A 13162-nucleotide genomic window follows, 5' to 3' on the forward strand; every position below is an offset into this window, starting at 1 on the left:
GTGTTTATGTGTGTATGCTTATGTGTATGTGTGTTTGTGTGTGTGTGTGTGTGTGTGTGTGTGTGTGTGTGTGTGTGTGTGTGTGTGTGTGTGTGTGAAATGTGTCTGCTTGCTTCTCAAAATGAAGAAGTAACAGCCATTCCACAGCAGACACAATTGCTGTGGTCAGTTGGCAATAATAGCCTCTCCTTCCTTACAAGCCTCTATGTCTTTAGGATATACTGTACTGTACTGTCTGAATGGTTATGTGGACCAATTCGTGCGTGCGTGCGTGTCTGTGTGTGTGTGTCTGTGTGTGTGTGTGTGTGTGAGAGAGAGTGTGTGTGTGATGGAGAGAGAGAGAGAGAGAGAGAGAGAGAGAGAGAGAGAGAGAGAGAGAGAGAGAGAGAGAGAGAGAGAGAGAGAGAGAGAGAGAGAGAGAGAGAACACGTGAGGAGTGTGTGTGATGCATGGCAGTCCTCCAGGATAAGCATTAGCCATTGCTGCTGCTGCTGCTGCTGCTGCTGTGTGTGTGTGTGTGTGTGTGTGTGTGTGTGTGTGTGTGTGTGTGTGTGTGTGTGTGTGTGTGTGTGTGTGTGTGTGTGTGTGTGTGTGCATGCGCGCGTTTGTGTGTGTGTGTGTGTGTGTGTGTGTGTGTGCTATTGCCTCAGGGTCAGGGTTGTGTGGAACAAGGCTAGTCCAGTCCATTATAACAGCACAGCTTGGCCTCTACTCTGCTCTGCTGGCTCTGGCTGATACGAGTAGAAAAGGACCAACTAGGACCAACAAATACTCTATTGATTTGATTATTAAACAAACACATCACAAAAAAGTAAGTTACCTCTATGAATTCAAAACCATTACAGACTGTTAGTGCAATGGCCAACATCTACTATAAATACAGTGTCAGTGTGCAGTGTGTGTACTGTATGTTATTGTTATCGTTTGTTGTTGTTGTTGTGCGTGCGAGCATGGATAGAAGGCTGCTGATCAGAAAAATAAAATTGTCGCTGAAATGACATCACAAATTTGATCTCAAATGTTATTTTAAAGGCCACCACATCTTAATTAAATTGCTCAATGTGTCTCATACGTGTGTGTGTGTGTGTGTGGGGTTATACACAGTGTGTACTGTGTGTGCACATCCACGTGCTTGTATGAAGGTCTGTGTGTGTGTGTCTGCATGTGAGCGCCATGTCAGGCGCTGGGTGATTGAGCGCGGGGCGGTGCGGTGTGGTGTAGTGTCTCGTCTCCACTCGTCTCGTCTCGTTCCAGGCTAAGAATAGCTCTCTTCCTGCCCTGACATTGTTAAATGGCCTCCATTACGGAGCCCTGCTCGGGAAGACGGTGGAGTTTAGGGCCACACGAGGCGCAGCGGGGTCTGGGGACCACCACAGCTCATCACCATTCTAGAATGCTCCGGTGTTCTCATTCCGCTTCTAGAATTGGCGCAACGCTCCTGTGTTGTCATTCCATTTCTAGAAAAGGCTTTCAGAGGGGTTACAATAAGTTATAGTGCATGAAAATGGAGTAAATGTATGTAATAAGTGTATGCCAATGTTTACAAAAACCTAAATCCTAGATCAAAAATTTTTCCTTGATGAAATTCACATGAAGAAGATGTTCATTCTGTTTTCTTATTTCTTCCATTATCTTGTGCTCTCCTGGATCCTCAGCCAAATGTGTTAAAAATAGTCTGTGGTATATGATTCATGCAGCAGACAGGGCAATTCATTTACATATTTAACTATGAGCCGCCAATTGCTAATGTTAAGTTCTGAAACTTTAAAAGCTGTACGTATGCCTAGAGGGCTCATGTAGAGATCACCAATAAATATTTAAATGAAGGCCACAACCTTTGGAGAAGTTTCTAATAAAATGGTCAAATTGTAGCCTAATGTAACCAGATAGTTTGACTGCTCTTATCAAGAGACATAATCATACAGCGACTGCACTGTACAACTCTTTACCGCTTAGGGTACATTGGATTACGTGTACACTGCAAGCAAGGGGCGTAAGCGAAACTTGTCCAAATGTATCCGTGCTCAGTCCGACGCGGTACGAATACATGAAAACAGATTATCCCTTGCACACCAAAGTGCGGTGTCAGGCTGTCCGCGCAGACAAGTGCACGTTGCAATTTAAAAATAGAACTCGAAGTCCATTTTTTGCGCGGGCTATAAACGGGATCCTATTGAAATTAATGGGCCAAAACATGGGCGCAAGGCTGGGCATCCGGCGGATAGAACGCACACACAGATTGTACAGTGTGAAAAGGACGACTAAACAGCCCAGAAACCTCTCATGCAGAGCCCAAATAAACATAAACACTCAGACAGCTGCCATAGGATCCTACTGTGGTCCCGCCCACAAAGATGGCGGCCAAATTGACAAACATGGTCAAACCTGACCGATCTCACTGTTTTATGCAGCCTTCACAAGGTTCCGAATGTAGTGTTTGTTTCCATAGAGTGTCATTGATATAGCAACCGTTTTTGTGCATTTTAAATCCCATCATTTTTAAAGAACTGTGTAATTGCTTGATCTTAAAATGGTAACTTGTGTCAGGACAATAGCATCACAGCCAAATTTGTCGGATTAGTACACGTAACCTAACACAAACCTGTGGCAGAGATGGGTTTAGTTGGCATCGCAGAGGCTAGCGAAAAACCACATAAAACCATGTGACCAGAGATCAAAGCACAAGTTTATTTCTCTGCTCTATTCTGCTCTACTTGACTCTATTCTATCCTATTCTATTCTCTTCTATTCTATTCTAATCTATTATATTCTATTCAACAATAGTATTCTGTTTGGTTCTGCGCTATCTGCTAAGTAGCTGTGGAGCTTGAGGTGTATAGTCAAGTTCCTGCACGGCAAGACTCCCTAGGATGAAGCCTTGGCCTGTTTAGGATGCCGTGCAGACAGCACTGCGGATGCAGCTCATGAAAGGTCTATTGGAGACAGAGTCAGCGCCACGGCAGGCAGCAGTGTTTACAGTGGAGGTCGTGATCGGCCTTCCTACGGACGACGCTGGCATGACAGGACTGTTGAGGAAGATGGTTAATGAGAGCTGTGTGTAGGGAGGAGGGGGTTCAGCATGGGCACACTAATCTACTGTCTAAGGTGACGCTCATGACAGATGTCATGATATGCCTGAGGCCCTGAAGTGTGTGTGTGTGTGTGTGTGTGTGTATGTATGTGTGTGTGTGTGTGTCTGTGTGTGTGTCTCTGTGTCTGTGTGTGTGTGTGTGCGCGCGCGCACGTGCATTATTAGTGACCAAAGCATAACAGTAGTAAACGAAAACCTGAGCAGTCTGCATGAAACTGGACCTGAATGTGATCATGGTTGTAGTGTGGAGGTGAGGGGCTGGTTTGTGGACCCGGTCCAGCCCTGTAGGAGTTTTGGGTAGAGTGTGGTGCGCACATCCAAAACCTCTTTTTGCAAGTGCCAGACAAAAGTGTCAGACAGTTGAACGAGGTAGGTCTGCAGTGCACACTTTATTATTTATTATTAGCAACGTTTCGATCACCCTGGCCTGGATCTTCATCCGGCATGTGCCACCACAGAAAACAGCAGTTTTAGTTTTACGGACGCCTTTTTCGGCCAGATTTGAAGCTGTGAGGTTACCTCAGGTCATTCATCTCACAGCTCTAGTATACCCTCACCCCCATAGAGACCCATTACGACGACGTAATAAAACACACACAGTACGGCGCTCGAGACGCATTACAACAAAGTGCTGTAATATAACACGGCACTGCCATGGCTCAAACGGGAGAGCACTACTGCACTGCTACGCTACACTACGCCGGGCATCCGGGTTCGAGTGCAGCCGGAGGCAATCCTGTCACCATATCACACTGTCCTATATTTTCACACACACACACACACACACACACACACACACACACACACACACACACACACACACACACACACACACACACACACACACACACACACACACACAAATACAAGTAATAAAACACACACCCACATTCACTACTTTGAGACCACTGATGTCACGTGGATCCCAGCAGTGCCAGTAGATGATGGTGTGATGGCATGGCTGCCTGTTACTGACCCCAGCCCGTCTGGCCCCTCCGTGTCCATTGTGGGTCCAGGACCTGAGAGAGGGAGGGCGGGAGCGAGGGCATGAAATGAAATCACCTGCTGTTTTATCTGCTGCTCGTAAACTACAGTACGTGCCGTATACGCATCAGCCGCCTCAGACAATGCTGCTGCAGCGTCGCCGTTCTCCTCCCCAGAGCGCCATGAATATAACGGCGCAGAGCAGCGCAGGACAGAGCAGGGTGGCGGGATTTTTACGACACCATGCTATTTTTCTAACTAATGGTGAAAAGTACACCCTGGAGGAACGCACGCACGCACACACACACACACAGCACATACACACAGCGCACACACACACATCAACACATGCGCATACACACAGACATACTGTAATATGTGGAAAACATGCAAGGCTTTTCATGTGTGTGTGTGTCTTTGTGTGTGTGTGTGTGTGTTTGTGTGTGTCTGAGGGATGCCTTCCTCAATTACCCATCCGGGCCTACTGTCTGTGTGTGGTGACTGTGCTTTCCTATAGCAGGCTCGCGGGCGGCCACTGAAGTCAGATTAGACAATAGTGTACGGTGCTCATCATGTGAAGAGAGCTCTGCTCTGCTCTACTCTACTATGCTTTACTCTGGTCTTTCCTCTTTTCTTTCTCTTCTTTTCTTCAAGTCATTTATTTATACTGAATAAGTATTTCTATCCACCGCCTCTTATGGATGCCAACACTACCAATAGGAGAGAAAGAGAGAGAGAGAGACAGACAGAGAGAGACAGAGAGAGAGAGAGAGAGGGGGAGAAGAGGACCATGGAGACATGCAAAGAGGGTAGAAGGGAAAAGAAAAAGTGAAGGATGAGAAAGATGTAGACTGAGAGATAGGGGAGGGAGAGGGAGAGAGAGAGAGAGAAGGGTGAGAGGACCGAAAGAGGTGAGAGAGAGAAGGGGACATAGAGGGTGCAGGAGGAGAAGAGATTTAGAGGAAGGAAGAGGGGATGGAATAAAAAGTAAAACGAATATACTGATACTGTACATGGAGAGATGATGTGCGCAATACATGCCGGAATGAATTGGGGGGTGGTGGTGGGTGGAATGGGGGGGGGGGGGGGGGCATACATGTGCAAATTTGGTCAAGCGAAGCGAACTTCGCCCGTCATTCCTATGGCAAGCGAACAGGACCAAGTTTAATATTATGCAAATGAGGAGTGAATTTCCCCTGCGGTGGCCAATCAAATCATTCGGTTGAGCTGTCAGAATGGAACACCGAATTTGTGTGTTTGTGTGTGTGTGCGTGTGTTAAGGGGCAGGGCATGTGCGTGTGTGTGCGTGTTACGGAGCAGGGCGTGTGCGTGTGTGTGTGTGTGTGTTACGGAGCAGGGCGTGTGCGTGTATTAAGGGGCAGGGCGTGTGCGTGTGTTACAGAGCAGGGCATGTGCGTGTGTGTGTGTTACGGAGCAGGGCATGTGCGCGTGGGTGTGGTGCGCAACAGAAGGGCGATCCCCATGAGTGGTGTGCTTTGCCCACGCTCCTCTCCGCTCCTCCTTTCCTCTTCTCTCCTCTCCGCTCCTCCTTTCCTTTCCTATACTCTCCTCTCCGCTACTCCTTTCCTTTCCTCTCCTCCCCTCTACTCTACGCTCCCCTCCTCTCCATTCTCCTCTCCTCCCCCCTCCTCTATGTTCCTCTCCACTCCTCCACTCCACTCCTCTCCTCTCCATTATGCTCCTCTCCTCCCTCTACTCTACGCTCCCCTCCTCTCCTCTGCTCTCCTCCCCCCTCCTCTATGTACGTACACACACACACTGATACATGCACGCAAGCGCACATACACCAAATGGTTTTAATATTTCACAACAAGATCCTTTTGAGCCGAATTTCAAAACAACATGCAACACTTCTCTGTATACTATAATCTGAAGGAAGCGGCGCCCCCTTGTGGAAATAGGACATGATTGCTGTGTGCTGAACTGAGCTGCTGATGCTTTCTGTGTGCTGGTATGTATGTGTGATAACTTACTGTGTGACTCAACTTGGATGCACAACCATGTGTGTGAACGAGTGGACATACTTTCTGAACAGTTATCCATGTGTGTGTGTGACAGAGAAGAGGAGAGTATTTTCTTTGAAACGTGACAATGAAGAAAAGCTCTTTGCTGCCCCCAGCTGTTGTCATCTGGTAACTGCAATGCCTCACTGACTTCAGAGCCGCATTGCAGACCATTAGTAATGTCTCTCTCTCACACACACACACACACACGTGCGCGCCAAATTAAAAATCTGCCACTTGTAATTTTTACTTGAGACTGTCTGTCAACCCGCATGATTCCCCTAAGATAGAACTGGATTTAAAAAGGGTGCCAGAGGGAGGTGCTCTGTGTGTGTGTGTTAAAAGAGAGAGAGAGAAACAGAGACAGAGAAACAGAGAGAGAGAGAGAGATAGAGAGAGAGAAACAGAGAGAGAGAAACACACAGAGAGAGAGAGCTTCATTATAAGAATATAACAGTCCTCATCCTGTTCCTTCACATTCGTATCGACTCCTGGTACACTGTGATGAAAAAGATTCAAACCACGAGTGAAGTTAAAAAGATTCTTTTTTTATGACAGAGTAGATTTTGATACAGGCATGTCCACAAGCTCACAAACTGCAGAGGGCGGCTATGCACTCTCCTTCCTTGCTTCTCTCCTGCTCTGCTCTCGTCTGCTCAGCTCCACAGACAATCATCAGTTAAAGCAGGGATGTTCAACTCAGGCCTGTTAACGAGCCCTTTCCCTCGTTTCTATTCTGTTAATGAGCCCTTTCCCTCGTTTCTATTCTGTTAATGAGCCCTTTCCCTCGTTTCTATTCTTCTGTTAACGAGCCCTTTCCCTCGTTTCTATTCTTCTGTTCCTCCTACACAGTTCTTCCCGTACGGTGACGCCTCCAAGTTTGCCCAGCACGCCTTCCGCACCTTCGACAAGAACAGCGACGGCACCATCGACTTCCGGGAGTTCATCTGCGCGCTGTCCATCACCTCGCGAGGCAGCTTCGAGCAGAAGCTCAACTGGGCCTTCAACATGTACGACCTGGACGGAGATGGCAAGATCACGCGCGTGGAGATGCTGGAGATCATCGAGGTTAGTGACTACATTATATTACATAGGTAATGGGAAAAAAAACACACCTTTGAGCTCCCATTTAATCCATTATATTTGTGAGTCTGAGGAAGGGCCAGGCAGGGGCGGTTCTATCATTGGGCAAGGTCGGGCAATTGCCCGGGGCCCCGTCCAGTCAGGGGCCCCGTCGTCAATCGACATTTATGCATCGATTTTTCATGCGGTGGCAATTTAAGCTTTCGGGGCCCTTGGCCGCAGCTCGATGGGGCCCACCTAGATCATCTTGCTTTTGGGCCCATGTTTCCGTTGTTACGCCACTGCCTGCATTTATACACCATCGATTATTAATTAATAATTTAACGGGGGGCCTCAAAATTGTTCTTTGCCCAGGGCCTCAGATTTCCTAAAATCGCCCCTGGGGCCAGGGTGGCCCGAAACGCCACAAATAAAATGGATTAAATGGGAGCTCAACGGTGTGCATTTTCTTTCATTACCTATGGCAGGGTTATTAAAATGGCGGCCCTGGGGCCACATGCAGCCCTTGGACAGCAAGGTTCTGGCCCCCCACAAACCCCTTGAAATACAGAATCGTTTCGGAATTTAGAGATAAAGGTATGGGTTGCGTTATGCTGAAACGGGACTCGGGATGTTAAAATGCAGGAAATTAGATCTAAGAAATGCGAAACTTTCAGGGGAGGACCTCAGACCCTCCACTTCAATGAAGTCTCCCATATTTTTTTCATTGACTGTCAGCAACCATAATACATAAGTACAGTTCGGCCACTTTACTGGGAGGAATTCGAAAAACTGGCCCTCGTTGACATTTAATTGAATACCCCTGACCTATGGACTTAACTTTTTTGAACCTGCACCCAAAACCAGTGTTATTTGGATGTGCGTGAGATTTGATTTTGGGATACATTACATTACACTTTGTAGACGCTTTCATTTAGTCTAAGCGACTTACAGGTATTATTTGTCAGGGTATTGGTTACAGTCCCTGGAGCAATGTAGGGTTAGGTGCCTCGCTCAAGGCACTTCAGCCATGGATGGAGATGTAGGGAGAGGTCAGGGGGGATTCGAACCTGCAATGGCTAGATTGAAAGACCAACTCTCTAACCACTAGGCCACAGCTGCCCAACCATACGGAACCACGGCTGGCTAACCAGCAATAACAGCAGGAGGTGTGTAAGAACCCATAACGTAATAACTGCCCATAACGTAATAATTTGGGCCCATCTGAAATGTAATAAAACCCATAATGTAATAAGTTGCCAATAACTTAATAACACTCCCCGACCCATAATGTAATGAAATTCTGCCCATAACGTTTCAAATGGGCCCAAATTATTACGTTACTGGCAGTTATTACGTTATTGGCATCGTTATTACATTATCAAAGCTTTTTTTGTAGTGTAAGGCAGTGTTTCTCAACCTTTTTTGAGGCGAGGCACCCTTTAAATTCGTGAAAAATCTCAAGGCACCCCAAACCAACAAGCTGTAACATGGCATCGCATTTGATGCCACACAGGCTTAGAAAAGTAACACATTTGAAGACGTCAACCTACGTTTGAAGTTGCAGCTTTATCTCAGACAGGCTATGTGTAGGCCATACTGGGGCGACCTAAATTAACTTTATTGTGCGTAAATGGTAGATGAAAGATTGCACTGACTAAGCATTAATTTATTAATTGACAAATATGTATTACATTACATTATTTATTCATTTATTTAGGTCAGTCTCACATACAGTCGACCATGTTTCCGCAGCACCCCTGAGGGGGTGTGTGGCATCCTGGTTGAAAAACACTGGTGTAAGGCCAATAACGTAATAACTTATTACATAATGGGCAGAATGTTGTTATGTTATGGGTAGGGAACTGTTATTACGTTATCGCAAGTTATTACGTTATGGGTTTTATTACGTTTCAAATGGGCCCAAATAATTACGTTATGGGCAGTTATTACGTTTTGGATTCTTACAAGGTGTGACCAACCTGTCATTATTGACAGGGAGGTCACAATTCCGCAACAACATCAGCTGATTTAAAAGCACGTCATGCATCAACATCCTTGTGACCCTCTGATGAAGACAGAAGTTATACCGTCGAAAAATGTCAGGTACAAGATAAAACCAAAGAGAGTAGAGAAGAGTAAGATGATTCAAGCGTATATATTACCTTGATCCATGTGAAGTTATGTGATCGCCCCTTCAGGAAACCTGCGGTTAGGAAACCTTGGGAGCCTTAATGTTGAGAATGAATGGAGTTCCCTTGGCACTGTAGATGGTGGTAGCGCACATCTTATGCAAGCCGTCACCAAACGTCCCCTTAGGAGACCAAACTAGAGCGCACTCCTTTGCATTGGGAAAATCTTTGATAAAACTGTTACATGTTTGAAGTATAAGAAAAAACAGAGTTTTACTATAAGAGTTAGACATATTGAACATATTTAGTTAGACATTTTGACGCCCAAAGTTTTTTTGATAAGACTTGGATAAATGGCCCAGTGAAGCACTTTAAATTAGTGCTAGTTCAGGTGGGATGGCCATAGAAGGAAAAGTTTTCAGACCACGTGGACTGCACGTTGGGACAAACTTAACACCATTCTCACTGGCATTTGATACAATTCGCCATTACACTTGGATAAATGACCCAGTGAAGTATTCCCCCTTCTCTCTCTTTTGGTTGCACGCAATTCATGGTTGGTTTGTTTTGTTTCGTCTGTCACCCTGTTTGTAGGCCATCTACAAGATGGTGGGCACGGTGATCATGATGAAGATGAACGAGGACGGTCTGACGCCGGAGCAGCGCGTGGACAAGATCTTCAGCAAGATGGACAAGAACAACGACGACCAGATCTCCCTGGAGGAGTTCAAGGAGGCGGCCAAGAGTGACCCCTCCATCGTGCTGCTGCTGCAGTGCGACCTGCAGAAGTGAGCCGCGCCCCAGCCAGCCCTCAGCCGAAAGAAACCCACACGACACCACCACCCCTCCCTCCCTTACCCACCTCCCTCCCTAACTCACCTGGGAGGAAGAGAGTGTATGACACAGAGCGAGAGAGCGAGAGAGATGAAAAGGCGAAGGTGCCATGGACTGCACAGATGATTAATGTTCCATTCAGTTCGCAGCTATTTCCACAAAAGAAAAAAAAACAGATAAAAAGAAAAAATATATATAATTATTATAATAATATGCTTGGACTACCTTTCAACGGAATCCGCTTCTTGTGTTTGAAACACTCGTGTGCATGAGAATGTTCTTTGCTGATGAATATTTGCCACACAACAGTTGTCCCACACCGACACACACACACACACACAGACACACACACACTCGTTGCACAACACAACAGTGCAGACACAACATCACCATACACATTTTGCACACACAAAAAAATATATATTATATATATATAGTTCTATAAATATTATAAATATATACTAACTAATTAAAAATCAACTGCCAAAATGTGAACAGTGTGCAAAGTACTTCCCATAGAGTCCCATTGCACTGTCGCTTGCGCATCAGTGATGTGCCATGATGTTGAATAAAGCTACTATTTATTGTTCAAGTTTACTGACGCTAGCTGCACTACTGTATGTACGTGCTTCATTTTCACTGTAATGGTGGTGGCCAAGAACTCTAACCTCCAACTAATGGCCCTCCAATTATGCGATTGATGAATTAACAATATAGTTCACTCCACCCCAGGTCCTGTTGAGAATTTTAGATTTGAAGAGGTTTGAACCTTAGACTGGGGTAGCCTACAGATTTTAACCACATACTGGGTTAGGGTCTGTATGCACCCAACTCAAAAATGTGATTGTAACATTGGTGATAAATGTTTTTTTTATTATAATTATTATTATAATTATTTACTTTTTTGCATGCTGTTAAGTTGTTTTGCCTTATGAAGAAATTACACTTTAATGTCCAAAAACTGATTAGAAAAACGCCTTACTGGGGAGAGATGCAGCTGATAATTGGATATTTGCAAACAGAACAGGACACTGTTGTTTTGCGCTAGGTAACAACACTGCATTATGAAGTGTAGACCTGTGTTTTTTTTCTTGATTTTAATTATTACTATTATTTTTTATTAATCCCCCCCCTTCCCCATACCTGTGAAAGCATGTTTGTGTTCAAAGGCGTGTATACAAGTGTTGGTTATGACCTTAAGAGCAATTTGCCAATTTCAATCCCTCTTTTTGTAAAAGTCCTGAAACATTAACTGCAGAAGATAAACAGGTAAACGTATACAGTACACAGAAGCATGACATGAATTGGCTCAATGTGTCTTTTCATCCACAAAGAAGTAACCTTTCTACCTATAGTGTGTCACGTGGTCTTGTGAAAATCAAAAGCAACTGAGTTTCCACTGCCTTGTGTTGTTCCTTCTGTAAGTCTCTTCTGACCACACGTGTACTCAGCGCTCAGCACACTTTGCATATCAGAGTGAAAAGGGGAAAAATAAAATAACTACTGTACTCTGGCCCTGAATGGAAGGGGGATGAAAGTGAGAGAAACGTCGTTGTAATTCTCTTCTATCCTACTCCCTTCTGGCACAAAACATGACCGTTGGGGCATCAGTGGTACTCGTTACATTGAGGTACGGGTTGCAGTAGCCTACACATAGACATTACTGTAGCGTTCAAGCACTGACGCACAGCACACACAGAGTCAAAGATGATCGCATCCCTACTGTACGCATAGAAGCCGTTAACAATGCATCATGTGACGTGATGTGATGTGAACTTGGTTTGTAGGCCAGTAGATCAGACAAGGAGATGATGAAATAAGACATTTTGCCAAGTGTTACTGTATCTTCAGCTTAACGTAACTTCTACTCTTCTATTTTTGCCTTTGCACCTTTCCAGCAATTTTCTATTGCCATTCTCGGGGTCCCGTGCGTGCGTGCGTGTATGCTTGCTTGTTTGTCCTGTCCCTGCCTGTTTGTCAGAGGAGAAGGCGGCACCCTTTTGTGTCTTAGCTTATGGATGTTGATGCCAAACATCTACCGGTATGTAGTATTGGAGCTTGCAGCTCTCCTGCCTAGTCCAACAACTTTCCTGACGACTGGACAAACAACATATACACTGTTAATTCACCAAGACAAGCCAGTCAGACAGAAACACAGACAGACAGACAGACGCATTTACAATTATTGCCCAACATACAGTAAGCAACATTGTGGGGTTTTTTGTTGTTGTTTTTTTTCAAATGAGAAACCACGTTTTCAGGATGCGGCCCATGATGAATTTAAAGACTTGCCACATTGCATTATCCAAATCAAGTATGAATACATCTACACTGTATTACTTGCACTGAATTGTTATCAGATTCCAGATTGTGGCAAGCAACTGTTGGCAACTGTTAACAAAGATAATGTCAAGACTTCTTTTTGTACATGTAGCATGTATTGTCCCCCCCGATGGTCTGGCTGCACTACTCCTTGTGTTGTGATTTCAGCTAATAAAACACGTACAGGACGTTTTCTGAAGGTTTGGCTTTTTAATTCAGCAATCAGCATGTCCCTATACTGACTATGGATTATAACTATACAATTTAACCATGGTTTTGCTCTGAAAATTACACTTAGCTACCGTTTTTTTATCCAACGCACACATTGGTGACAGGTATTGGAGCAATGTGGGGTTAGGTGCTATGCTTGGTTCAGAGTACTTAGGGAAACCATGGTTACTACGGGGAAACCATGGTAAAACAGTAAAACCAGTGGTGTCTACTTTTTTGAGGTTGGTATGCTGTATATTTGAGCATCATTGTGGTGGGTATACTATGCTATTCTAAAATACTGAATCAATGTCAGTATATACTGACATACCTGACAGTTTCAGGTGGGTATACTACGTATAGGTGTACCTGTGTTCTATGTAGACTACACCACTGAGTAAAACCATTAGTCAGCATTTACTTAGTTTTTGTTTGTGTTTATTCTTGAAAAAAGCCATTGGTGCTCAGCATGGACTTATGTTCACAATAGCATGGCTTATTAT

The 13162-nt window shown here is 44.9% G+C and overlaps 1 protein-coding gene across 3 annotated transcripts in view; it reads left to right on the top strand.

Moving 5' to 3' along the window:
- vsnl1a (visinin-like 1a) overlaps positions 1-12642 on the top strand; it is an 80701-nt gene extending 68059 nt beyond the window's left edge. For all 3 annotated transcript variants that reach the window (XM_063223621.1, XM_063223622.1, XM_063223623.1), the window contains 2 exons: positions 6952-7167; positions 9888-12642. In XM_063223621.1, coding sequence (XP_063079691.1) covers positions 6952-7167; positions 9888-10085 — 414 coding nt within the window. In that variant the 3' untranslated portion in view covers positions 10086-12642. The remainder of the gene's footprint in view (positions 1-6951; positions 7168-9887) is intronic.
- Positions 12643-13162: the final 520 nt, after the last annotated feature.

This window comes from Engraulis encrasicolus, chromosome 18 (genome assembly GCF_034702125.1).
Source record: "Engraulis encrasicolus isolate BLACKSEA-1 chromosome 18, IST_EnEncr_1.0, whole genome shotgun sequence".
Classification (NCBI taxonomy): domain Eukaryota; kingdom Metazoa; phylum Chordata; class Actinopteri; order Clupeiformes; family Engraulidae; genus Engraulis; species Engraulis encrasicolus.